Below are 25,991 nucleotides of genomic sequence, written 5' to 3'. Positions count from 1 at the left end.
TTACTCTACTCGATGTGCGATTTGGCTGGCCTTCAATCACAATGTACAGAGCACATTATAAGTAGACGTAGTTCATTGTAAATATTTTTTTCTGAAATTACATTACTGCATTCGAGTGAAAAAATATCAACTTTAAATACCTTTTCCTTCATCGAGTCGTTTCATACCAAGAATTCTGCATTCATGGATCCGAAACGTTTGGTTACTACGCTTGTCGCCCTTATATCACTCATGTTGTCGTGTTTCTATTATGCCTCTATGCATAAAGACTTTTTGGATAGGTCTAAAGAAAGGTTAGCAGCAGAGCAATTGCGTGCGGCATTAACATTTTGAAAACCAGAAAGCACAGTATGCCATAAAAGCGCATGCGCGTTGCAACGTGGCAAAAGGCAGTAGCAAAAGTCTCAGGAACAGATGGTCAGGACGGGAAGACACTTGCTGTTGACCCTGACTACTGCGACCCTCCTAGTATTGCCAGCTCTTAGTGCGACACCGCCAGTAGAGCTGTACCTTACAACACCATGGCAAAGTCCTAAACTACTTGTCGAGATTATGTAATTATGTTCTCATTTCTTCTGTAAGCCGATTCTGACGTTAGTTTCCTAGCGAAACGATTGCTTCAATCAATGAGACAGCATACTTTCCGTTATTGCAAGACTTATCCGGGAACATTTTCCAGTCGCAAACGGATGCAGAGCTTTACACTACCGCGTTTGAACGCGCTTTTGAGGGCGGACACTTGACGTCTCAGCAGGCCCTTGATATAGCCAAGCTAGCTTTGTCAATTCGAACTTCGGCACCGCGCGTTGAAGCCTATCGACAGTATTACAATCAATCTGTTGCTACACAGAGCCATGCTATTTGCGACACTTGGGTCTATGTGGATGGCAAGGAACCAGTGTGCGACGCTGCAGAGCTCGAAGAAATCCTGGAACGCAAACATATCCAGAACAGCGCCGAAACGCTCCCTTTTGATCGGATACGCAATGGCAAAACACCATTAATGATACTGTACACACCGGATTATTCTTCGTTATCATTTTGGCACCTGTTTTCGTCGCTTATATCAAACGATGCGACGTTCGCGATTCGTTATACAACTACTGTCAACGAGGGAGCGGATGGCCGGCCTTTGTATTTATCGGGTTACGGCGTTGAAATGGCTCTGAAGAACACGGACTATCTAGTAATCGATGACCGCAAAGAACAGCAAGAGGAGAAATCCTCTCTCAAGAGCAAGCTGAGCAACATCGTGCATGGCAGTAAAAAGAAGGACTTTTTATTCTCTGGACGATCGACGATTGAGCCTCTTACTGCTTCAGAGATAAGACAGTTAGGCATCAAGGCGGCACAGTATATTGCTCAATCTTCGCACCCTCTAGCTGACTTGACCCAGTTGGCCATCGATTTCCCGAGATATGCCAAGGATATTGCAGACTTGAAACTAGATGAAGCATTTTCTGACGAGGTTTTGAATAATGGAAACATGCCAGGAGTTCATGCCATGTGGATCAACGGTATTTCCTTGGACAGCACAGAGATAGACCCTTTTGCGTGAGTCTGCAACAACGTAACTACAAAAGTCGTAAGCATTAACGTGGAATTATGCAGTATCGTTCGAGTGTTGCAGCGTGAACAACGTCTGGTAGATTCCTTCAAATCCTTAGGCCTGACAACGAAGCAAGCTATTGAAGTCATCACACACCCTGCTTATGCAAGGACTGGTTCTGTATCTGAGGACGAGATCCAAGATGTATATGATGTGCGGCTGGATTCTATCATCTGGTGGAACAATTTGGAAAAGGATAAACGCTACAAAACGTGGCCAAGCAGTCTTACCGAGGCAAGTAGTTGTAAGGTCTTACTTAAACCTCCTCATTATCTAATATCATGTAATTTATAATATCAGTTACTTAAACCGGCATATCCGAGCCACATTAGGGCTCTCAAGAAGAATATCTACAACCTTGTAATGGTCGAGGACCTAGCATCGTTGATTTCGCTCGAGCGTATTGCAGAGCATATGCGGGACATGATTCAGCGTAACATACCTGTCCGTTTTGGTTTGATTCCTCTAGTCGATGATCCGGTCTCGGAAACCTTGGCAGCAATGCTCAAGACTATATTCAAAGGTGATCAACGCAAAACTGGCATGTCCTTTTTGGAAAAGCTTCTGCAAGAAATACGTTCCCGAAATATGGATCGAGCTACTATGGAAATTGCTTACAATGCATTTGGCTCTCAAGACAAAAATTTGCTATCTCGTCAACAAAGCTACATCGAGAAGCTGCGATCATTCAGTAAACGATTTGGACTTGAAACACCAGCTATGTTTCTTAACGGCAAGCTGCTGCAATACAGCGATGATATAGTAAGCCCTTTTGCCAAATCGAATTCGAGAGCATGTTTTTAAATATTAACTGATATTTTCTCCGTTAGCCATTCATGCGGCTATTGATGATGAATGCTGGTGAACAGACACGCTTTATTGCCAAAAAGGTAGAGAGAGTTTTGGATAATGTTCTACACACTAGCTAACTAACGAGGCACAATTGGTCTCAATAGGTCTACTTTGGAGAGATAAAACCGAACGCTGACGTCTATGCCTATCTGCTTTCGCAACCATATGTGTCTAGCTCACGCAATCCATACATCCCCATTTCAGAGAATCATCCACTTCAGGTGTTGCGCAGCGTCCCGGAAATCCCCTACATTGGTGAGAATATCCATCGCTGGTACCGAATTTGCCTGATATTTATGCTCTTATGTAGGTCAAGATAACATCGATGATGCTGTAAACTTGTGGATTGTCGCGGACATGGACTCTACTGATGGCCTGCTATTAGCAGCAGCCGCTCTTAGCTTTGTGGTAAGGTGATCAGGCACCCATAAAGTGTACAGAAATAATAATTGAAATCATGAAAAAGGAATCCAATCAAAATATTCATCTTGCCTTGATCCATTACGCAGCAGAGCGCTCTGTTGATGAGGATGCTTCGTTCTCTTCACTGTTATATCATGAAATCAATTGGAAACATTCAGAGTTGCCAGAGATCAAGAAATTAGTGGAGAAAACTTTGGAGGAACGTTGGGGAGAAAGCGCAGGAGCCGCACCACCGCAAATCAAGGCTTTCGCACCAGGCTCGCCTGTTGTAGAGAACATTGCATACCGGGCTTGGGAAAAACAAGCTAGCCAACTTTTAGAGGCTGGATTGGAGAAGGACTTTAGAGGCATTGTCATAAATGGACGAGTATGTCAAAAGAACGCACGAATTAGAGAACATTCTAACATACTATTAACATAGGTTATCGGTCCGTTGCCGAAGCATGTGGAGTTTACGGTCGAGAATTTCCGGAGCTTACTCTCACTGGAAACAAGAGAACGTATTCTTCCCACCCGCGAGGCTCTTGCATCTGCTAATGTTACGCATATCAATGCCGATCTGATAATGCAAACGACATGCTTAGTCGAAACAGATAGGGCCAGTTCTAAGCCGAGTATATTCGAGGCTGATGGACCGCTCTTGCGACAGCGCCCTTACAAGAGCTTGCGAGGAAAACGTACCAAGTTTACCGTGGGCGACGAAAGTGATCATTTTGCGGAAATCGGTGTGGTACTGGATCCAATTAGCGAAACGACTCAAAAATGGGCTTCTATTTTGCAGACATTGGCACAGATTCCCGGTATCTTTATTGAGGTACACATGAGCCCCGTTTTGCAGCTCGAAGAAATTCCTGTGAAACGGTTCTATCGCTATGTATTTGAGAAGGAGTTGCAGTTCCATACAACCACTGGAGACGTGGCAACGCCAGTAGCTTACTTTGAAGATTTGCCAATCGATGCTCTTTACACACTCGGTGTAGATACCATAAAATCATGGCACGTGGCTGTCAAAGAAGCAAATGTAGATCTCGATAATATCCGGCTACAAGATGCCTCCTCCTCAGTTACTGCCGTCTACGAATTGGAGCGTATCCTGATCGAAGGTCACTGCGTTGAGGCGCCTGCTCAAATAGCCCCACGTGGAATGCAATTCGTTCTCGGTACCCGCGATCAGCCTTCTATGACAGACACGATTGTTATGGCCAACTTGGGTTATTTCCAACTGAAAGCTCAACCAGGAGTATGGCAACTTTCCTTGCGCCCAGGCCGATCAACTGAAGTTTATCATATCTCGAGCGTCGGTACAGAAGGTCGATGGGAACGCGATTCAAAGAACAATAACCAGACCATGACAACGCTTGCCCTGACATCCTTTGAAGGACTGACGGTGTTTCCCCAAGTACGAAAGAACCCTGGTATGGAGCAAAAGGATGTACTAGCAGAGAGCACCGAGCAGGAGGGATTTTGGTCTTCCCTTTCTCACAAGTATGAATCCGCAACAGAATAGCAGAGAGACTGGAATTAACTCGCATTTGGTCTCCATAGACTCTTTGGATCAACTGAAGAAAAAAAGAAGCAGCAGGCAGAGATCAATATCTTTTCCGTTGCATCCGGACAACTCTATGAACGCTTCCTGTCCATTATGATCGCTTCTGTTATGGAGCATACAGAAACCTCAGTCAAGTTTTGGTTCATTGAGAACTTCTTGTCTCCATCCTTCAAGGTAGGCAGGTATAAGGTTTTCGTAGAAGTACAAAATATTAACGAACATTCTTTGAAGAACTTTGTACCTCATATGGCAAAAGAGTACGGCTTCGACTATGAGATGGTAACATACAAGTGGCCTTCATGGCTCAGAGCACAGAAAGAAAAACAACGCACTATCTGGGGTTACAAGATTTTATTCCTTGATGTCTTGTTCCCTCTTGATCTGGATAAGGTTATCTTTGTCGATGCCGATCAGATTGTGCGTACCGATCTCAAAGAACTAGTTGATATGGATCTTCACGGAGCGCCTTATGGATACACACCATTCTGCTCTGATCGCACAGAGATGGATGGATTCAGGTTCTGGAACCAAGGTTATTGGAAGGACCATTTGCAAGGCAAGCCGTACCATATCAGTGCATTGTATGTCATCGATTTGCATCGTTTCCGACAGATGGCTGCAGGCGATCGACTTCGAGCGCAATACCAGGCTCTCAGCGCTGATCCCAACTCGCTTGCAAACTTGGACCAGGACCTTCCCAATAACATGCAGCATGTTGTCCCTATTTATTCCTTACCTCAGGAATGGTTATGGTGTGAAACTTGGTGCAGCGATGAGAGTCTTAGCAGAGCCAAAACCATTGATCTGGTAAGTAAAAACGTAGTAACCTAAACATAGAATGGTACTTATATCTTTGCTTAATTTGCAGTGTAACAATCCGTTGACCAAGGAGCCGAAGCTAGATAGGGCTCGTCGACAGGTCCCTGAATGGGAAACGTACGATAAGCAAATAGATACATTGCGGCAGCGCGTTGCAGCAGGAGTCCAGGCAACTTTGACAGCAGCGCAACCCCACCCATCCCATGTAGCTGATGAACTTTAAAAGCTATGACTTTGTTATCTTTGTCTTTTACGTTTTACAATTTTTGTATTTTCTTGCGACTAAGCAATCGGTGTCAATTCCATCATTTTCAATGAGTGATAGATCGAATTCAATCTCGCAAGTAGTATTGACCTTTGAATTTATGATAGATATAATATACTTCAGCAAAAATAATGAGAAGATGAGTTAATAAGCCAAAACCATGCGGGGGTTAAGACTTTTACCTTCAAGAATTCTGATTTTTCAAGTTGATTCTTCAATTTTATTAGATCTTCCAGTGTCGTGCCCAGCAATGTTGCGGCCATCTACATGACTGCAGTCAGATCTGTTTCATCAATTCCTGTATATCCTAATACATACTTGCTCTCGAAAGATAACTTTGATCCTTCTCTCATAATCGTACGGGTCCGCCATCCATACCACCATTTCGGACTGAGATGAAGCAAGCTTGATTTTCGTGAACTTTTTATGTACGGCCTATTGGAGACTGTATGTCAACAATCATTCGTATTCACGTCGAATGTAAGCCGTCATCGGACCTCTACGCGCACAATGTCGGGACACTTAATTTTTCCTTTGAGTGCATCGATGACTTGTGCGATACTCTTTAGCGGCGGATCCGTTTCCCTATCGAGTTCCGCCTCAACGGAAACCACGTCGGCAATTTTGGAATAGCTAGACTTCGAAGATAATGGTTCCTCGGGAGCCATTTTGAATTGTTTCGATGGAAATGAGGATGATTTTGAAGATGTTACGCGAGATGATGAATGGGTATGTTCCTGCCTAACTGCATTCATCTTGTCATTATGATATGTACATGATAATGATGTTGTGTGGGTAGCGGCGTTGGAAGTTGAAGATGATTTGAAATTGCTTAAACGATCTGGTGACGGTAGCGATAATGACGGTATGTCATTGACATCGTCCGGATCACGTGAAAGGTCGATGGTTTCCAGTGGAGGAGACCCGGCAATCGTGGATTCATCGTTGTCAAAGATCATGTCATCGTCTGCTGGTATATTTGTACCCCGTGATAATTGATCTGCATATATTGATTCCATCGCACAGAGTTGATCCATATCCACATCGTCCATGTCGTCGTCGTAATACTCATCATCGACCTGCATGGCCGTTGTCTCGGTGGGTGGAGGGTCTACCTCGCTTGCGAGGTTAATGTTGCTGTAATTATTGTACGTGCTTGTATTGTTGGTGTTATTAATAAGATTGATATTGTTACTAGTGCTGTTATTTGATGGTGCTTGCTGTGTAGGTGCATCCCCAGGTGCAATGCTATCAAAGCCCATTGATAAATTATGATGCATTAAAACGCTTGAACTGGATGCTTACCCGAGTCGTAGTTTTAGACGCTTCTCCAATTCTGAAATCATGTTTCCACCGTATAGCTCAGGTACGGATCCACCAAGTACCTGCACATTACTTGCTTCCAAAAGCATAAGACCTCGGCGAACTTGACAATTTTTTACAAGTATCTGATATCCTGTTGTAAGCATATCCGACATTCTTTGGGAGCTAAATAGAATACACAATACCTTGCATCCATAAGGAGTTTTTAAATCGAGGTTCGAGATCGTTGTTAGCTCGATAGCTCGCACCATGCGCGCACCGTCAGATAACGTCAATCGTAGCATGCCTCGCGGAAAGTGTATCTCATCGTTGCTGCGCTGTACGTAAACTTGTCTGACGGGGGCTACCGTCGCCAAGTTGTTCAGCAGAGAGTGAGCAGAGTTGGTGATATCGAGAGCATCCATGAGCTGGAGGACTACACCGCCTCCGTTCTTGAGATTACCCGGCGGAAAGGTGAATAAGTCTTCTTCCCCAAAGTTGGACGGAATCGTTGGTCGAGAAGTATCGGCAATGTCTTTGCCCAGGAAATCCTGGAAAGCTGCGTCGAGGACAGCCTCTCGATCGGCGCTAGCCAGATCACGAGGTAGTGAGCGCTGCCACGATTCAATGTACTCTGGCTTTAGGCGGATACCCTTACGATCTTCCAGCAAGCGGCAAATCGTAGTGGCACTTGTCATGTCAAGTCTCTACCCGAAACGCGTTCCTCGCGCATGTACGCGACAGCATCCGCGGGATAACAAACTCAAAGCCGCCTGGAAGATCTTGGTAAAATGAAGTATTTTGCATTGTACATTTGAGTCGTGCGTATTTCAAATGATTAAAGGCTAGGTTTTTCGAGAGATTATTCTTTGCATTTACAGTGATGCAAGTAAAGATTGCATCGATAAATGCTTTCATGGTCATGGAACCTGCCAAGTATCGTACTAACAAAACGTCTACATTTAATATGACGTCCCATATATGTATAACTATTTATTTTAGTTCGAAGTAGAACGTTTTGATTTGATAAACGGTGATCTAGTGGCAATGCTACTAGTGTTATTATATTTCATCATTTTCAAGGGTAAATATGCAACTGCAAGGACTCTTCCATAAGGTGTGGTAAGGAACGGTAACCGGTTTAAGTAAAGTACTTGAAAAGGCCTATATAACAAGGTATTATTCATTACATTCGATAGAGTAAGCGTAATAGCCACGGATAGCTTGGAGGAGTGCAGGATCGACTAGAAAAATGAAACGCGCAGCACGTTGCATTGATCGGAAAATCAGTAAAGTCTGTGAAACACGGTTGGCAACCTTTTCTTCGTATGCAATGCTGACTCTAGCAGTTCCTGAAGCAGCTGCATCTTCGGACACGATACAATTCAAACTTGTGTTGGGAGGCGAGGTACAGATCACAATTTTGTCTAGTGGAAGTTGTTTGGATCATCAACACGGCAATAGGAACTTGCGCAGTATTTAGTCGACCATGAGGAGCAACTCGTCCAGCCGACAGTGTTCCGGTCATTCCAGCAGATCAGTTGGGTTCATGAGAAGCTGTCAAAAGCGCTTCCCGAGGTCCTGGTTCCTCCTTTACCTGAACCTCCTATATCATCCAGAATGGATGATCAAGACTACGTGGAACGCAAAAGGCTCCAAGTAGCTCGACTTATGGAGAAGCTGGTGGCACGATCCGAATTCACATCGAACCCGGATTTTATCCACTTTCTATCGAGTGAGATGGTACGCAACCTCGTGTTATCGGTGGTACAGTGAGGATTAACGATCCATAAAGTCGCCGACTCAAGTGGGGCGATCAGGAAGAGGCGTTTTGTCATTTTTACGGTTCAACCGGGTCATTCGTCCTAACAGCGACCGAGGATTCAAATCTTACAAGGCTACAGAACCAGTCGAAGGCGTATGTTTGGAAAACTATGCTGCATCTTAGCCATGTTACTTAGTTTTTATTGCTTTGGTTATTAGAATGATCACGATACGTTTCATCGTCATCAAATCTATATTTTGATGCTTGAGACATATTTCGGCACGATGGCAGACTCTCTTGGTCAACTGATACACAACCGTGAGACACTTGCTGATGCATTGACACATATGGGTGACCAGGTTATAGAGACAACACAAAGCAAGTACCGGCTCGGAAACGGCATGTCTGATGAACACAGAAAAGCACAGCGGGCGCTAGATCATAAGATGCAGTTGTTTGGTCTACTGATGGACGAATTAGGTTTCATAGCTACACGACAGGTAAAACGGCGAATGGTCTTGATGCGTGATAATACAAATCTGAACCTTGCATGATAAAAAAAAGGGAATCGAGGAGACTATGAAGTTTGGTGACGTAATGATGGAATACAAAAATGCTCTTGAGAGCTTAAAGGTAAGTTTGTCAATAGTACCTAATGTACATGTTTCGTCCCGGTCGCTAATAACGCTTTATTTAGGCCGTTTTCAACGTTCGTACGCAGAAATTAATACAGTATGCAGATAGCATGAAACATCGAAACAAAAAGCGTGACAAGGCAGACAAACTAAAACTTCGACTTGGAATGCATGCACCGGAAGTCAAGGCAACGGTGGCCGAAGAAGAGGAGGTAAGGGAGACAAAATACATAAGCAAAATCACGTGTTTAGATTGATCAAATGCAAACCATCCTTTTGCAGGCGACAAAAGCGTTAGAAGCAAAGCGGCAAGATTTTGATGATTGTCAAGCTCGCGTCAAAGACGAAATTAAGCGCTTTGAGGCACAGAAGCACCGCGATATTAAACGCGCCATCAATGAATATGTGCAGTTAAACTTACGATACGAGCGGTCAAAGCTGGCAAGCCTTGAAAAATCGATCCAAGAAATCCAGCAATTTAACCCGAAGCCGGTTGCGCTGGCGTACCCGGTGATATCCGATGAAGACAGTTCTGCAGCATCATCTTCAACAACCCACGACACCTCCAGACGACGGAAAAGAAGAAAGAGGCGAACCAGTAAGCGCGGTCCGCAAGCCATCCACTCCTCAGTATCTTTGCCGACCTGGACTCGAAAGGAACAAGGACAAGGCTCTCAGGAGGATGAGGACGAAGAAGAAAACAACGGCGAGGAACGAGACAAATCTGCGATCCCAACCTCATCTGCAGGTGTGTCGCCCTTCGTCAGGTACGAAGGGCAGCCGCGCTTGCATATGTCCTTATCTTACGACGAACGTCTCGGTGGCAATTCAAACTTTCCGCTTTAATGTGGAATTTATGCCACATCTCTTTGTTTTGACGAACATATTGTTACACTAAAGTAATATCTTAATGACTCTGCAAGTAAACTCGCTCAGTTTTATACTGTAACACTACATGTGTATCAGTTTGAAATTTTCATCCATGCACACCTTTCAAATAAATCGAGAAAATCTGTCCTTTAGAACAAAGGAATATATATAAAGTACATTGTTTAGCTTGTATCGATGACTTTTGTTTGTCGAGAATACTTATCCTCGGCGGCGACCCAGCCCTCAGTTTTAAGACGTCGGTAAATTCACTCCCAGGCGATTCCTTTGCAGCATGCATCGAGCGCTAGGCGATATTTGCGGCGTGACCTCGGCTGTAGGCAAGGTCGGGTGGACATTGCTCGAAAGGCAGCGCGAAGCTTTGTGTAAGCATGTTGTCACGTCCAGTTTGCTGAACCCTACGCCCGTGATTCAGCACCACGCGCCTAAATCGGACCATCATGTCAACAACACGTCAACAAGAGAAGTGCCAGTGGAAGACGCAACAGAGGCAGCAGCAGCAGCAGCAACGATCGCGGCTCAAACAGCCCCTCCTGAATACTTTGCTGGCGAAGCTTCACCTTTGCGGTCGGTTGAAAAAGAAGCACAGGCGAGCTTCCATCCTGAGCAGCCAGAACCAACCGTTGCAAAGCAAGAGCCACAAGTCAAAACCAGTAGCACTGCTGCCAACGAAGCAATCGATGATGTATTGACTGCCGAAGCTGTTGAAGCTAAAACGAACGAAGTCGTCTACGAGGCAATTGCATCCACTCGCGTGCCAGAAGAGGAGCGCAAAAAGCTTAAAGAGTCAAAGATACCAACAACGCGTTTCAGCCGGCTGTGGCATTACGGCACACTTGCCACAGGTCTCGGTGTTGGCGCAATTAACGAGTCACTAAAGAGAGTAACTGGACTTTCCCGGAATGCTCAAGGCTCGGTCGTGCTGAGCGAGAAAAATGTCGACTTGCTTGTGGATAAAATCTCAAGGATGCGAGGTGCAGCCCTCAAAATGGGTCAGATGCTTAGCATCCAAGGTATCCAGGCTGCTGGTCAAGGCGAGAACTGGATCCCTCCACAGATGGAACAGATATTGCTAAGAGTGCACGACAGTGCCAATTATATGCCTCGCCGCCAAATGGAGGTAGGCAAACAAAGATCATAGAAAGATGATGATGGAAATGCTGACCATTTTACCACCAGAAAGTAATGGAACAGGAGCTCGGCAAAGATTGGCAAAGTCACTTTAGCGAATTCGATCCAGTCCCGATAGCTGCTGCATCTATCGGCCAAGTCCACGCTGCAAAGTTGGCTTCTACAGGAGAGCAAGTCGTCGTCAAGATACAATATCCAGGCGTCGCCAATGCTATCGACAGTGACCTGAATAATCTTAAAGCAATTGTAACTTTCAGCAACCTTCTGCCACGAGGCATGTATCTCGACAATACAATCAGGGTTGCAAAGGAGGAGCTGGCCTGGGAATGCGACTACGTGCGCGAAGCTTCCAATACTGCCAGATACAGAGACTTGCTTGCAAACGATAATCGCTACAAAGTACCCCGAGTAGTGCAGGAACTATGCAGCAAAAGGGTGCTTGTGATGGAGCGACTGCAGGGACGTGCTTTAAGCAAAGCTGTTGCGGAATCTCAGGATATGCGAAACAAGGCAAGTCAATGCTTTCAAATCTGCTTCAAGAAGTCCTAACCGATGCTTCCATGTAGCTCGGAGAAAACCTGTTGCGATTATGTTTGCGCGAAATATTTTCCTTCCGATTTATGCAAACGGATCCAAATTGGTCCAATTTCTTTTATAATCGACACAATGGACAGATCGAACTTTTAGACTTTGGAGCTTGCAGAGAGTTTGGACAAGAGTTTCTCTCACTGTATGGACGTATCCTAAGATCTGCAGCTCGTGGGGATCGCGACGGCGTGTGGGAGTATTCTGAAAAGCTTGGTTTTGTTACCGGCTATGAGACAAATGTAATGAAGGATGCGCACATAGATAGTGTCATGATGTTGGGCGAACCTTTCCGGAGCGACGCACCAGACTGCTTCGATTTCTCGCAGCAGACAATCACTGCACGCGTCCGCGACACAATTCCTGTTATGCTGCGACATAGACTGACTCCACCTCCAGACGAAACGTACGGCCTCCACAAGAAACTATCAGGTGCATTCTTGCTCTGCACAAAACTCGGTAGCAAGTTCGATACCAAGACTGTGTGGCGCCAAGAAGTAGAATCCATTCCATTGGCATAAATGCAAATTGCAATGTAACATATATATTATCGTTTTTGGGACTGAGAGGAAAAACTAATGCATGCACTAAAGATCATATTCATCATCAGAATCATCATCAAATCGCCGTCGGTTATACTGTGGAGCAATTTTGCGAGGTTATACATACTGAAAGGGATGATTCCATGTTTTTGCAGGCATCACTTACCACAATCTTGGTCTGCGACGCGCTTGGCTCCTGCTGATTGATCTTCCCCAAAAGATCGATCAACTGCTGCTCTGAGACTTTACCGCGCAGCTGGTTGCTCTGGGCAAGTCTGATCAGTAGATCCTCCACAGCGCGAGCCTTGTCTGCTTTGACCATGTTGATTCTAGCCACTGAAATTGAGTTTTACAATCAATGCTAAGCTCTACACGCCAGTCTGTTGTTGATAATTTCTTACATCGTTCACGAGCACTGTTATCCAGAATTTGGTATAGCTGGCAATGCTGATAAATACTACTGAATGTGTATCCTCTTACATAAGTGTATTACCATAGTTCTTCTCATTTCTTCAATTTGACTATATTCCGCATCTAAGCATTCGTGATAATTATGCATACTCAACTGGAAAACCTTACCCTTTCTTGTCATCGTCATCGCCTTGCGCTGGGCGACCTGAGGATCCCGCGATGGGTGATGCACCTCCCTGTCAGGTCACTCAGTTAGTATCGATATTATTACATATTGTTCCCTAGTTCTAAAAGGGACTCACAGGAACAGCTCCAGCTTGAGCTTGAAGCTCTGCCATGCGTCTGGCGCGAATAGCCTGCAACTCGTCGTCCTCCATTTTACTGAATCAAGCTGAAGGAAAATTGAAGCCTGCAAGGAAGCATTTTTGAGACTTTCGAATTCAGCAATTCGAATGAATTCCCGCCCAATTAACATTGCAGCATTTGAGAGAATAACTTCTAGCCAAAAGTCTAGTCTAACTAACATCTAAAAGTTCCCAGCGTGCAAAAGTTCTTAGCTTGCAATGCATCGGAATAGAGATATAGATCTCTGGAGGTTGCTACCAGGTCGATGTCCAGCTGCAATACAGAAAGAGCTCTAATTCTCGGTCTAGTTGTATCTGACAATTGGATAGATCCACGGACGTGAACCGACTTAAGTTCTAGGGTATGATGCGCGTCACACAATAGAATCAGCAACTCACTTCTCGTCGTTGCCATCTTGCTGCCCGTTTTGACACAGTCTTCTCTGTCAGCTAACAGGAGATTGGTGTACTCGTACATACCAATCTCTCTTTTTCCACCTTGCAAACATATTTAGCTTTATTCATTGTTTCTCTGCTCTCAAATGCAGTGTCAACGTGGAAAAATTAGGATATATCAATATTTAGGAAATTGGCTTCTTTTCAATGGTCTTGAGCCCAACACTGTCGTCGGTAATGACTCCATCGCAGAAATAGTACGTACTTTATTTGCATTCATTTGATCTACGAGGATACTCATGACAGCCGCTTGAGGCTGTAGTCCTCTAGATTATATAGCAAAAACAGAGTTTACGGTTGCCATCACTCTACAGCTTGCTTATTTATGCACCATTATTGCTATGAAGGAAGAGAGGTAAGGGGAGGCAAACTAAAAAAAAAAAAATAAGATCTTGTCTCTTATTGCCAAATAGTATCAGAGACTTATACTTCCACTGGAGTAGTGATGTAGCAGTAGTTTCTTGATTAAAACACGTAGCGAGTTCATATGACTGACATTGGAACTCTAGCGCAAATGATCAAACAAATTTCATGCGTTTAATGAGCACGTTACACCTGGCCAGATTCTTGGCTTTCCCTTTTGCGATTCCTCATGAGAATCAACAGCTGTTGCTTCTGCTTTCCTCTACGGTATGCCTTGTGAAATCTTCAGCGGATTCAAGTCATTCGTAACTGAAGAAACATGGTTTTAGCTCAGGAGTCTTTAGTATTACGGGGCTCTCTTTGGTGAGTGCCAGAAAAGGACACGAAGTTTTCCAGTTCTAAAGTCGACACCCTGTGCGTGTGTAGATTGCCTATGGATGCTGTTTTATATGGTTTTTATTCCGTCAGGATGGTATGTGTTGAAACTGGAGACATCGGTGCAAGGATAAACTAATGAAATACTTTCCTTGGCCCGTGCTGTGACAGTAATAAGCGCGTTCTTCCAAGACTTCTCGCCAGCTGCACCTATATTTTACATTTGCATAGCTGTTTCCAGCATTGCAGCGCTATGCTCGGCGTTTGGTCTACTCTCGGTGTCTTGGGTAAATAGCAAACATGCAAAAATATGGAAATCCGTATACTGAAATGGAGCTTACAGTCCAATGCCAGGATGATGCGCATATTCCTGGTATTGTACATCATTGTGGCTACTATTGTCTTGGCGATCATGTTTGCAGCATGGGGCACACTGATGGCAAATAGGAGCGCCATTATATCAAGTTGCAACGAGTTTGTTAGGAATAACCCTCCCGCCTTCAGTGGATATGGGCGAAATTACAGCTGCGATAATGTTTATCGAAAGTTAGGAATTGCAGGTGGTCTGATTGTTTTTATCGGTAATGCTCTGCAGGTAAGCGGACAGAAACAATGCCCTTAAATGGAATTATGCACAGGAAAGCTAATGGGAGGTAACAATAGATTTACTTCATTTTTGTGGTGTACCAATACACAAAACGACTGGCGAAAGGTACAGAACCTCAATCATACTTTGTGAATCTACAGCTGTTCTACCCAAACCCGCCTCCTCCGCCTCCACCGCAGCAATACCATCAGAGCGTGCCAACAGATGTTAAAACAGGACCTCCACCCACGTATTACTGATATTTGATCACCCCGTATATAAAATTATGGCACGATTCTTTGTCCATCACCATGTGAGGTTAGGGTGATAAACATGGATTTTATCAGAATAGCAGATAATTCGGCAGGCTTGCTCCGACAATTATATTTTTTGCAGCCAAAAATATACATTTACCGTGATGCTATTGCTGTTGACAAGAAGCGTATGACGTTATTGCAATATGGACGATGATTTGGCAGTGGCGCAAATGTGACAAAGACCATGTTGGAAAAACAACAGTGCAAGGAGATGTGCAGCAACAGCAGTGCTGCAAGGAGAAGGGAGGAGGAGTCCGCCCATGCACAGAAGAAGGGAAAAAAACGTGGACAAATGGGTTTGTGGAACCTTCCGATGAAAGCGATGCTAAGCAACGAGTGAGCCCTTAAAAAGGCACCACAGGAGTTTTCTCTTGCGTTACGACCCCCCGGTCATCCTTCTCGTTCATTTTCTGAACCACCGGCTCCTTCCCACCTCACACTCTTTTTCTCTTTTCTTTTCTTTTTCTTCCCTCACTCTTTGGTCTTCTTGTCTTTTTCTGTCTTCTCCTTGTCTCAGTCGGCCGAGGTCTCTGGATAACTATATTACTTTCTCCTGCAACAATAACAACGACGATAGTATACAACATTTCGGAGACCTCGCCATCATTATTTCTTCTTATGAACACGTACGACGAGCAGCAGGAGCAGCAGCGGCAGCAGCGGCAACAGCTACAACAGCAGACAGCAGCAACGGAACTCCTGTACCAGCAAGAGCTTCTGAAGGAAGAACAGGCGTTGTTTGGTGAATATGACCGTGCCATAGCGACTGCTGCCCTGACTGCCGACTACTATGATTATTACAATAATGATAATGCCCTCTCTGCCGACTTGGACAATCTGGACGAGGATGTCGTGATGGATGACTACTACGACAAAGAACAAGACCAAGAAGAAGATAATGATATCGAAAACCAAAGCGTATACGACTACCAAAATGACTCTCTGCTACACCTCATTGTGGGCGTCCAGTCCTACCTCTCCGATGTCTCCAGCGCTGGTATTGACCGCCACGACTCGCCCTTGCTCGATCTGCAATACAAGATGTACACCTATCTCAAACGGCGTGCTTGCGATATGGGTGTTGACATTGACAATCTCTGAACAAAAAAAAGGAAAAAAAAGAACCTAAAAAAAAGAGGCATAACGGAAAAAAAGGTCACAAAAACACTACAAAATGATGGAAAAACCTTCCCAAAAAATGCCCCCTTCTTGTTGTTGCTGATGGAGCAATCCTCCAACATTCTTTCCTTATTCTTTTGCCTTTTTCCTTTTTCTACTCGGCAGCGAGTTCCCATATTTGTTATGACCCCTCCCCCATCGCTCTTCTCTAATGACACAGCCGGTATTGTGTGAGATAGAGCAGACTCTACAATCTTTTATCTTTTTCCTTCCTTTTTTTCTACTTGAATAAAGAGAAAAAAATATGAAAAATGATGTAAAAAGAAATAGATATGTGATCTATGTGTGGGAACATTGTTTGGTGCGCAGACCTGCGTCCCGCCTTCCTTCGCGCCCTTCAATTGTTGCAAGATCGGAATCTGCTATTCCGAAGCGCCGTGGTCATATAATACACAGACGTTTGACAAATGTAATTATCTTTATCGAACGAGTTTGTACATCAAGGCATTTAAATGGAAGCAAAATATACTCTTTCCGCTCTGTAATGTAGGCCCTGGTGAAAATCGATGCCGTCCCTATTATCCACAAATCCGGTGATATTCAAAAATGTCGGCGTGCTTATCTTCTATTGTACAGTCACTTAAGCACAATCACATCGAGCAAAGTCAAACGGACCAGGATTTTGGAAAAACAGACGTCGATGACCAGAATTTCTGAAGCATCTAATAGCTTAAGATTGAGCGGTTCTGAAGCTTTTATTCCCCCATTCCATAAATGCTTAAATAAATATCGTAGCAGAGAAAAGCTCGATACAGTTTTCATCATGGAATTCATGCGTTTCTAATTGGGGAGTTGCGGACAGGAACGAGACTTTCTGGTTATGCGCCGAAGCAGAGAAGACCAAGCAATTCATTAATCATGGTCTTCTTTGCAAGTGTGCCGGGTGATCCTTCTCATTGTCTATAATACATGCTCTTTCATATAGCTGATATGTATATACAAGGAAGACGAAACAAAAATCCTGATGACTCCACGATTTCATCATTACTTGGATGCGTCAGCATCGGCAGGAAGGAAGAATTAGCTCCTCCTAATCAGTTTTGTAAGAATATCGTCCCCAAACTTGACTTTATTGCTTCTGCATCTGCTTGTTCATACATTCGATTCCTAGAGTCGTTATCTAAGCACCTAACTTGGGACCTAGCTGGCTGAGAAGGTAATTATAATAAGGAATACATGTCGGAAACGCCAGGATAACACGAAGCAGCACGCAACAGCAGTAATATTGGCGACGGCGAGAGGTGGGTCGTTGAGTCTGTTGCTATAACTGATGCCATAGACTCAAACTTCAGCCGGTTCAAAGCCTATTGATCTATCCAATTATTACCTAGGTTGAGAAATAGAGCAGCTCATAACTTCAAAGAGACCATTGTTAGCACTAATTTGAAAGCTTCAGTGTAATATCCGAAGATTGCAGACGCACGAATTCGACTCCTGTTCATGGCGCGGTGTCCAAATCGAAGTGCCTGCGGTGCACAAATCGTCTGGCTCCACTCCAGCTGCTTTTATTTCGCTGTTTCCAACGCCTATACCGTTCAGCTTTAAATCCATGGGCAAGTGGACAGATAAACTTTACATTACTCATTCAGAATGGAGTGGCGAAGTTGGCCAGCATTCTGCCTCGTCTGGTACAACTGGCCGCCAACGTGGAGAAGGTTTCCGTCGTTTACCGTTCTATTGCTGTTCATTGTCTCTGCAACCGTTTGAACATCCAGTATGCACTGAGGAAGGCATCGTGTTCGATTTAATGAACATTATTCCATACATCAAAAAGTACGGCACCAATCCTGTCACTGGCGAGAAACTCGAAGCCAAAAACCTGATCAAGCTCAACTTTTTTAAAAACGACAAGGATGAATACTACTGCCCTGTCACCTTTAAAGTATTTACTGATCACACGGCGATCGCAGCGATCAAGACTTCTGGCAATGTGTTTGCTTACGATACAATTGAACGACTCAACATCAAAGCGAAGCACTGGAAGGACCTTGTAACGGACGAGCCGTTCACGCGCCAGGATATTATCATGATACAGGATCCACACAATCTGGATAATCGCAATATGTCAAAGTTCCATTATATAAAGAACGACTTGAAGGTGGTAGATGAAGCAAAGGAAGCTGCAGAGAAGGTACCGATAAACAACATCAATGTTGGAAATCTCGGTTCCACGCAAAAGGTACTTGCCAAGCTGCAAGAGAAATCAGCCGACAAGAGTTCCAAGGAAGAGGAGGATGAAAAGAAAAAGAAAAAAGCAACTGCTACGACCAAGAAAGCACCAGAGGATATGTCGAAACCTCATTTTCAGCAGAATAAGATCGCCACACCCTATAACGCTGCACACTTTTCGACTGGAAAGGCAGCCTCTTCGTTCACATCCACAGTCATGGCGCCTGTAACGATGAATGAAAAGGCATTAATTGCAGAGGATGAATTCATGTACAAGAACATGAAATCAAAAGCATACGCACGCATCAGCACGAATTTTGGTAACCTAAATATCGAACTGTACGCCGATAAGGCGCCCCGCACATGCCACAACTTTGTTCTCTTGGCAAAATCTGGATACTACAATGATACAATCTTTCATCGCAATATTAGAAATTTCATGGTAAGTTTTTAAGTTTGAAAAGATCATCAATGATCACGTAGAACTGACATAGGGCTACGTAGATCCAAGGTGGAGATCCAACCGGCACGGGTTCCGGAGGTGCTTCTTACTGGAAGACGGAATTTCCAGACGAGATCAAGCAAAGCCTGTCACACAGCGACCGAGGCATCATAAGTATGGCCAATAGAGGCAAGGATACCAATGGATCACAATTGTAAGTAGTAAATTTGGTATTTGAAATGAATGGGTGACTTATGATGAGATTCGATATTAGCTTTATCACTTACCGCCCTTGCAAGCATTTGGATGGCAAGCATACGATCTTTGGAAGAGTAGTGGGTGGCATGGACGTATTAGCGAAAATGGAAGCCGTCCCATCGTCAGTTGGCGATCGACCGGAACGAGATATCCGGATCAAGGAAGTGTCGGTGTTTGTAGATCCGTTTGAGGAGTATCAAACACGACTAAAACGAAAATTGGAACACGAAGCGAACGCGGATATGGAAGAAGAACATCAAAGGAAGCTCAAGGCAAAGAAAGATAGTATGGGATGGTTCGGTCCAAAGGTTGATGCAAGCAAAGCAAACACTAGAGGAGGAGGGGTTGGCAAGTATCTCCAAAGTGCGAGCAGGAGCGGCGGCGTAGCTACGCCCGTAGAATCCGTCAAAAAGATCAAGACAACATCGAAGCAAACATATGGCAACTTTGATAATTTTTAAAACTGTACATAAAAGTATTGACAGCAATTCGACACCATCTATTGTCTGTTTCTTTAAAATCAATGTAAATTACAAAGCGCCGAGCAGAAATAAACATAAGATAAAAAAAAAAAGCGAGCTTAAGCAACCCAAAAAAGAAGTCCATATAAATATTAGTTTTACATCTGGTGATGTGGATCGTACTGCTCAAATCCGTTCATCTGTGGTGGCCACGGCATGTCACCTGGCTGGGCTGCAGATGGAGGCATTGCTGCTGGCGCGAGCTCTGGTGGCGGCGGCGGAGGAGGTTGTTGCTGCTGTTGATGTTCTTGCTGTTGTTCCGGTGATGATTGTTGTTCCTTTTGCTGTTCATGATCGCTATCCTTTCTGCTCTCTTCCGACTTTGTCTGGCCAGGCAGTTTACCTTCCCGTTCCAGTTGCGCAACTTCCTGTGCAGCTTTTTAGACATGGAATGTCAGAGAAGCTCAGCGACGGGGCTTTGGCAAACAATGAAATCCAAGCAACAATAACTTACTCAGGAAACGTCCACCAGGCCCTCTGGGTCTTCGCATAGCATGACGGTGCCGGCTTTCGTGAAGATATGGCTTGCGTGCTTTAGCGACTCGGTTGGCTTCTTCCAACTTTGCTCTTGCAGCTCTCCGTTTCAAAATGCGATGGTACTGTTTTGCATTGACGTACAAGGGTTCTTCCGCCGGTTCGGCTTCAGCAGATGGACGGTACGCGAGTGGAGGTGCAGCTGCAGGTTGTGTCGTGGGCGCACCGTGCTGTTTCCAGTCGAGATCAGCGGTTTATGCAGACACTTCGTTTCAAATTGCCCTGTAGCCTTACCATTGCATACCCTGGCGGGTATGCCAAGGGATGGCGTTGTTGTGCATCATAGCCCACGGCTGGACGGCCGATCGAACTGCTTTCAGGTGACTGACCTCCTACAGCCGAGTAGGAGTATCCCGTATCGAGAGGTGGCTGTTGAGAATCGTTATTCATGACGAGCCAATAGGATAACCTGCTTTGAAGAAATGCGATTGGAGAGAAGAGAGTTTCTATTGCAACTTAGTCGGCTTGAGAAATTTATTGTAAGCCAATAGGCTTGGGGTTGATTTGAGAGTTGAGAGAGATGAGCGCATATGCGTAAAATAAAGAGGATAATATGCCAAATGGGCAAAAGGCTCGTAAATTAAATAAGAGTAATAGAGAGATATAAAGACTCTGAATAGAATAAGGCCGAAGTAAAGACAAATACAATATATATGATATCTTCGAACTAGTTAAGAGAGAAAGAAGCTAAGAAGCCAGTATGTACGAGTATTGTAGCTGCTTAAGTTATGCTTTATTGATTCCTATCCCTCTGCTAGGTTGTAAACTTTTCAATGACGTTGAAAATATAAATGAGTAGATTTTATCGAAGCCGTCGAAAACTTTGTTGAAGATTTGAGCGGAACTGGTAACGGTACAAAAAGACCGAAAAAGCAGTATTAAGCGTACTACGAAGCAGATCAAGGCTTGGGACAGAAAATTTAAATACATTGTGAGATCTATGTTTGAAGCGAGCGCAAGTAATTACCAAGGCAGAAGACACAACTACAAGGTTGAAAGACGTGAGGATGAATCCTAACGGACGGGATCAAGAGAAAGCTGAAATAGGAAAAAGATTCTGCCTATTTTGCGACATTACACTTGCGAGGAATCTCCGTCTAATATCGATATATCCATGCTAGAGGGCGAGCTTCTCGACTACAGTGGCACAGATATGGCTTGCTTTATGACTCACGAAAAATTGCAGTATCACATTTCTCTTGGGCTTTGCTTCGGACACACAGTAGTCACTCTCGGGCAGACAATAACTGCTCACCTTGGTAATTTGTTGTAGAAGACCGAGATAGTGGTTTACAGCATAAAGACATGCTAAAGAACAACGATAAAAGCAAGCTAACTTCTTTGTATCCCATGTTTTCTTACAAATATGAGAGACCTTTGTATTTATCCATTTCATTGTCCTCACTCGTAACGAAGCACTTTTTAAATGATGAATCATCACCGTCATACACTTTTCCGCCGTTTTCTTCTTTTTGTCTATTCGTGTGTGCGGACCAGTGTCAACGTCCTTCATCAGCAGCGCGATTAATCTGTTCGACAGTGACCCACTATCTATCTGCCCGAAGCAAGTCCCATGATATTTATTCGATAAAGTGTGTCCGAGAAGACTGCTTTTATGGTGTCCGAAGCATCTCTTTATCTCTTATTACAACAGTACTTGATGATACAAAACTTGATGGAAGCATGATTCCGGGACACAGGTGCAGTGTCATCCGATTCAAACGATAACCAAAACTCGAATGCATATGTAGCAGCATATAGATTGTATCACAGCACACATGGGACTGCTGCAAAAACGAAAACCGAAAAGCTATACCGTTCAAAACCGCTGGAAAGCAATTCAGGGAAAACTCAATAATAATAAAAAAGCAGCGACAGGAGAGGATGCTGCCATTATTCACAGAGAAGCAAGTTTCTTCTCGAGTTCGACATATCTTACCAAGGTGGCCTTACGTTGCATGCGAGTCCAGGGAAGAACTCGGGCCTTTTCATCAGTCACCTAGAGCCAAGAAAGAAAAAAGAAGTCAAAAAATTGTAGCAAGAATGGCATACAGTCGAATAGCTGCTGAGCAGCGAGGAATCATAAAAAGCAATGAAGTCATTCCAGCCACGCTTATTGGAATCAAGGAACCTGCGTAGGCATTCGGATTTAGGGCATGCTCCGCAAAGCGGGAAGAAGCTGCTTCGAAGGCAACATAGCCAGTGCACGGTCGTCGCATTGAGCGACGAGTTTCGGAGCTCCGGACACGTCCGTTCCGTGCAAAATGCAGGAAAAAACGTTAAGGGTACCTACAAATGATCAAAGGCTCATCAGTATGCATGAATATCCCATGCATTTATTATCGAGAACGTCCAAACACGCAAACAGAGACAAGCTCGGCTATTTGCATAGCATTAGCCGGATATACTTCGCTACAAGGTGATGCAAATGCAACCTTATTGAATCGCTATGCAGCCTCTTTCAAGCTGCCAAACAAGGAATAACAGCACTCGGCCCCTTCGGTAATGTAGAAGAAGCAATGAGTACCAGACACTTGGTATTATTAGGTGGTGCGGCGACAGCATCTGCAGATATGCAGGCTGACCAGCATCAACTAGTCCCGACATCTGATTTGCAAAATCTGCGAAATCCATACCATAATTATACAATAAGTTTATTGATGGCGTGCAAGTTCCTTGCGGAATGCATCGAGACGCTCGATAGAGTACGCAAAATAGTCAAAGTCTATTTCTTTCTGTACTTGGGACTGTACCAGGCCCCATAGTCCCCAATGCAAATGGCTCGCCATCACCCACTTTTCTGTTTCCGCCTGCAACTCCTTTACACTGACAGAGGACGCAGCGTTTTCTCGATCCAGGTAAGCTTGCAGGAAGCGCACTTGTTCTTGCTCTGTGGGGAACAGATGCTGTTTCATGGATGCGGGATCTTCCCCGTGGTAGTCGTACATCCATTCGCAGAAATGATTAGCCAAGTCGTATCCTCGAGGATTATATCCAGCATACTCAAAATCAACAACTACAAGATCTCCAGTATCTTCCATCTTCAGGATGTTGCCGTACTGAGCCTTCATACAAGTGTATACATCTCCGTTAGCTACAGGTCCTTGTCTTCGTCTCACTGCAGGAGACAGAACTTGCTTTTCTTACATCATTGTGGGCGAAAACGGTAGGACTGCCCAGTTTGTCCAGTATGGATTTGCACTTGGCAATGTCACGGTCTAGTTGATCAAAATCCACTTTGGGTACATTCATTGTTCGTAAAGCTCGGAACCAGCGGTCAACATTATACCAGACCGTGTGGCAAGTATAGTTTTCAGGAGGAGGGTATATATGGATGATAGAGTGAAGTTGGCGGAAACGGGAACCAATTTGTTGGGAGACGGAGGGGTCGCGAATATCATTGTTTGTTAGAGTAGTAGAAGGTAAGAATTCTTCGAACCTTCCGTTGCCAAAGATCCCCAAAAGCCGCGGACCAAGGCCGAGCTGTGCCAAACGAGACAGCCAGCGAAGCTCATGCTCGCGATCAATAATTTGATCGCATCCAGAACCGTAAATTCTAAGAAGCATCGTTTGCTTCTCTTCTACAGTGACAAAATACACCGCACTATCACCACGTGATAACGTAAAGATAAGCAATCCGTCCCTTGAAAGATAGATACAGACAAGATGCTGCAAGGCACCTTAAACTTACTTTGTCATGGCACCACTCACGCGCTTTGTGTGGAGTCGAGCTGTCTTTGCGCCAAGTTCTGGGAACAATGTATGCACGAGATCTCGAATGGCAAGATCAAGCTGCTCACCTTTCACAACTCTGTGTACCATAAAAGTTGAGTTAGCAACACTTGTTTTCTGCCTTGGTTATCTTTGCCTAGAACACTTGCAGCAAGTCGACAGTTTTCGTGCAGTAGGGCACATTGGCAGCATCTATTTTGTGGGTGTCACTGCTCCTGCGACAGATCTCTCGTTGTTGGCGCCGAGAGTTCGCCTTCTTTGCAATTGTAGGCGCTGTGCTTACCAGGCCCTGCAAGTTCAGACGTGCGGTGGGCGTGGCGGTGGTGGTTATGGTAGCCGCAGTGGCGGCTGCTGAGGTGTCAGCTTTCACTGCCATATTGAGCAATAGAGAAAGAAAAGAAAAGGGCTAGGAAGCGGAAAGAGAAAGAGAGCAAGAGAAGAGAAAAATCTGAGCCCACGAGACGTCAGGTTAACTCTTGCTCATCCTCCGACAGCAGCTTCCATGTGTTTCGATAGTGTGGCAGAATCCAGCTGAAACGCACCAGTATCACTGCGTGCATTCCGATCACTGGAAAAACTATGTACAATAAAATATTGCTGCATTGTCGTTTTCTTATCTCGAATGATTTTGAGGAATCAGCAGGGGCGCAAAGGGAACCCAAATCGCGGACCAATCCGATATTTGGTCTCGTGCCCTTGAGTTTCTAAAACCCCATCCAGGCGATTAAAAGAACTGGACGAGGCACGTGGTTTATTATGTTCAAGCAATCGCTGCGAATAAAAAAATCTGCCGTGGATGAAGGGTGTCATCTGTTTAGTCAATGTGGTGCGTTGCAAGATACACTCTTTCCAGAAAGTAAAGTCGCCCCGCCAATCAGACAAATTTCGCATTCTCCCAAGTGTAAAATACGCATTTTCCAAAAATACAGTAGATTTCGTGTTGATGACAACTTAGATGTCGCATTGCAGGAGGTCTTGTCGTACAAAGCTCGGCACCCTCCAAAAAGTATACAATGTAAGCGTTTCACTCTCAGCCTTACTTCTTCCTACCACATCGCACGCTTGAAATTACAATGCAAAATGAGCATCCAAATTTTCTACAAAGATGGGCAAGGCAATGTTGTTGATGAGCACGGCAGGCCTGAGCCCATGGACTATATCGTTGATGAGGAGGTGTACGCTCTTCAAACTGTGAGTTCTCACACACAGTATTTGCGCAATATAGCTTGCGAGCGCAACTGCGAGTCCTTTCCTATGCATATCGACGAGCCAAAGGATATAGACATTCGTATGAGAGAAGCAACTCCCAAGCGAACTTATACAATCTACACGGACCAGGACAAAGTGAGATTCTTTAAACTGATGTTTGAGAAGGTTTTAAGTGCATCAGCTGCTGCAAAGCAGTTAGGGATACATGTTCGTACAGCACAAAAGTGGGCCTTACAGTATGAAAAGGACCCTGACAGCATTTTTGAAAAACGTAAAAAAAAAAAAGGTCGTCCGCGTATCCTTAATGAAGAGCATAAGAAGGTTATTTTAGAATACGTTGATGAGAATCTCTCAGTTGTCCTTGAACAGTTGATGGAGCGACTGCTTCAGAGATTTGAGGGACTCAAGCTATCCAAAACGACTCTATTCGTTTATGAGGACACAATGCAACTTGTCACTGAAAAAAGCCCGGTTTCAGCCTGTAGACAGGAACAGCGAGGCTAAGATTCAAGAGTGCCTTGACTGTGTGCGCAAATGGGACAAGACTGATATGGACTCTAGAAAAAACTGTGTCTTTCTTGATGAGTCTGCCTTCCATATTAACATGAAGCGCAGCATGGCATGGTCGAAAAAAGGGTCTTCTGCAGTGGTCACGGTGCCAAAAACACGAGCACGGACGACTACAATCTTGGGTGCAATCTCTGCATCAGGTCTGATTAAGTGCAGCTTG

The 25,991-nt window shown here is 44.5% G+C and overlaps 11 protein-coding genes across 11 annotated transcripts; 7 read left to right on the top strand and 4 right to left on the bottom strand.

Moving 5' to 3' along the window:
* Positions 1-414: 414 nt before the first annotated feature.
* On the top strand, positions 415-5,475 carry VTP01DRAFT_6426 (uncharacterized protein; the record flags this gene model as incomplete). The annotated part of the gene is made up of 12 exons (XM_069385326.1): positions 415-554; positions 607-1,554; positions 1,612-1,843; positions 1,910-2,371; positions 2,440-2,499; positions 2,566-2,716; positions 2,772-2,869; positions 2,928-3,251; positions 3,306-4,369; positions 4,430-4,607; positions 4,665-5,240; positions 5,302-5,475. The coding sequence occupies 12 exons, from the start codon at positions 415-417 to the stop codon at positions 5,473-5,475; spliced, it is 4,407 nt and encodes a 1,468-aa protein (XP_069242799.1).
* A 27-nt stretch (positions 5,476-5,502) lies between these two features.
* VTP01DRAFT_6425 (uncharacterized protein) lies at positions 5,503-7,517 on the bottom strand (the record flags this gene model as incomplete). The annotated part of the gene is made up of 6 exons (XM_069385325.1): positions 5,503-5,634; positions 5,700-5,780; positions 5,836-5,952; positions 6,015-6,765; positions 6,823-6,965; positions 7,026-7,517. 6 exons carry the CDS (start codon positions 7,515-7,517, stop codon positions 5,503-5,505), a joined length of 1,716 nt encoding a protein of 571 aa, XP_069242798.1.
* Positions 7,518-8,152: 635 nt separating this feature from the next.
* VTP01DRAFT_6424 (uncharacterized protein) lies at positions 8,153-10,065 on the top strand (the record flags this gene model as incomplete). Its single annotated transcript, XM_069385324.1, has 7 exons — positions 8,153-8,227; positions 8,284-8,562; positions 8,615-8,737; positions 8,803-9,084; positions 9,149-9,217; positions 9,282-9,431; positions 9,502-10,065. 7 exons carry the CDS (start codon positions 8,153-8,155, stop codon positions 10,063-10,065), a joined length of 1,542 nt encoding a protein of 513 aa, XP_069242797.1.
* A 316-nt stretch (positions 10,066-10,381) lies between these two features.
* Positions 10,382-12,344, top strand: VTP01DRAFT_6423 (uncharacterized protein; the record flags this gene model as incomplete). Its single annotated transcript, XM_069385323.1, has 3 exons — positions 10,382-11,227; positions 11,287-11,748; positions 11,805-12,344. The coding sequence occupies 3 exons, from the start codon at positions 10,382-10,384 to the stop codon at positions 12,342-12,344; spliced, it is 1,848 nt and encodes a 615-aa protein (XP_069242796.1).
* A 66-nt stretch (positions 12,345-12,410) lies between these two features.
* On the bottom strand, positions 12,411-13,153 carry VTP01DRAFT_6422 (uncharacterized protein; the record flags this gene model as incomplete). The annotated part of the gene is made up of 6 exons (XM_069385322.1): positions 12,411-12,461; positions 12,532-12,701; positions 12,767-12,812; positions 12,859-12,886; positions 12,945-13,012; positions 13,079-13,153. 6 exons carry the CDS (start codon positions 13,151-13,153, stop codon positions 12,411-12,413), a joined length of 438 nt encoding a protein of 145 aa, XP_069242795.1.
* A 1,015-nt stretch (positions 13,154-14,168) lies between these two features.
* VTP01DRAFT_6421 (uncharacterized protein) lies at positions 14,169-15,160 on the top strand (the record flags this gene model as incomplete). The annotated part of the gene is made up of 6 exons (XM_069385321.1): positions 14,169-14,206; positions 14,269-14,302; positions 14,366-14,411; positions 14,486-14,601; positions 14,658-14,909; positions 14,978-15,160. The coding sequence occupies 6 exons, from the start codon at positions 14,169-14,171 to the stop codon at positions 15,158-15,160; spliced, it is 669 nt and encodes a 222-aa protein (XP_069242794.1).
* Positions 15,161-15,835: 675 nt separating this feature from the next.
* VTP01DRAFT_6420 (uncharacterized protein) lies at positions 15,836-16,318 on the top strand (the record flags this gene model as incomplete). Its single annotated transcript, XM_069385320.1, has 1 exon — positions 15,836-16,318. One exon carries the CDS (start codon positions 15,836-15,838, stop codon positions 16,316-16,318), a length of 483 nt encoding a protein of 160 aa, XP_069242793.1.
* Positions 16,319-17,945: 1,627 nt separating this feature from the next.
* On the top strand, positions 17,946-19,726 carry VTP01DRAFT_6419 (uncharacterized protein; the record flags this gene model as incomplete). Its single annotated transcript, XM_069385318.1, has 3 exons — positions 17,946-19,007; positions 19,070-19,221; positions 19,282-19,726. 3 exons carry the CDS (start codon positions 17,946-17,948, stop codon positions 19,724-19,726), a joined length of 1,659 nt encoding a protein of 552 aa, XP_069242792.1.
* A 158-nt stretch (positions 19,727-19,884) lies between these two features.
* On the bottom strand, positions 19,885-20,710 carry VTP01DRAFT_6418 (uncharacterized protein; the record flags this gene model as incomplete). The annotated part of the gene is made up of 3 exons (XM_069385317.1): positions 19,885-20,162; positions 20,241-20,490; positions 20,555-20,710. The coding sequence occupies 3 exons, from the start codon at positions 20,708-20,710 to the stop codon at positions 19,885-19,887; spliced, it is 684 nt and encodes a 227-aa protein (XP_069242791.1).
* A 2,264-nt stretch (positions 20,711-22,974) lies between these two features.
* Positions 22,975-24,428, bottom strand: VTP01DRAFT_6417 (uncharacterized protein; the record flags this gene model as incomplete). The annotated part of the gene is made up of 4 exons (XM_069385316.1): positions 22,975-23,385; positions 23,468-23,924; positions 24,012-24,131; positions 24,202-24,428. 4 exons carry the CDS (start codon positions 24,426-24,428, stop codon positions 22,975-22,977), a joined length of 1,215 nt encoding a protein of 404 aa, XP_069242790.1.
* Positions 24,429-25,132: 704 nt separating this feature from the next.
* VTP01DRAFT_6416 (uncharacterized protein) lies at positions 25,133-25,765 on the top strand (the record flags this gene model as incomplete). Its single annotated transcript, XM_069385315.1, has 1 exon — positions 25,133-25,765. One exon carries the CDS (start codon positions 25,133-25,135, stop codon positions 25,763-25,765), a length of 633 nt encoding a protein of 210 aa, XP_069242789.1.
* Positions 25,766-25,991: the final 226 nt, after the last annotated feature.

The sequence above is a fragment of the Rhizomucor pusillus genome, assembly GCF_041956525.1.
Source record: "Rhizomucor pusillus strain CBS 183.67 unplaced genomic scaffold VTP01scaffold_3, whole genome shotgun sequence".
Classification (NCBI taxonomy): domain Eukaryota; kingdom Fungi; phylum Mucoromycota; class Mucoromycetes; order Mucorales; family Lichtheimiaceae; genus Rhizomucor; species Rhizomucor pusillus.
This window is presented reverse-complemented; position numbering and strand designations above follow the sequence as displayed.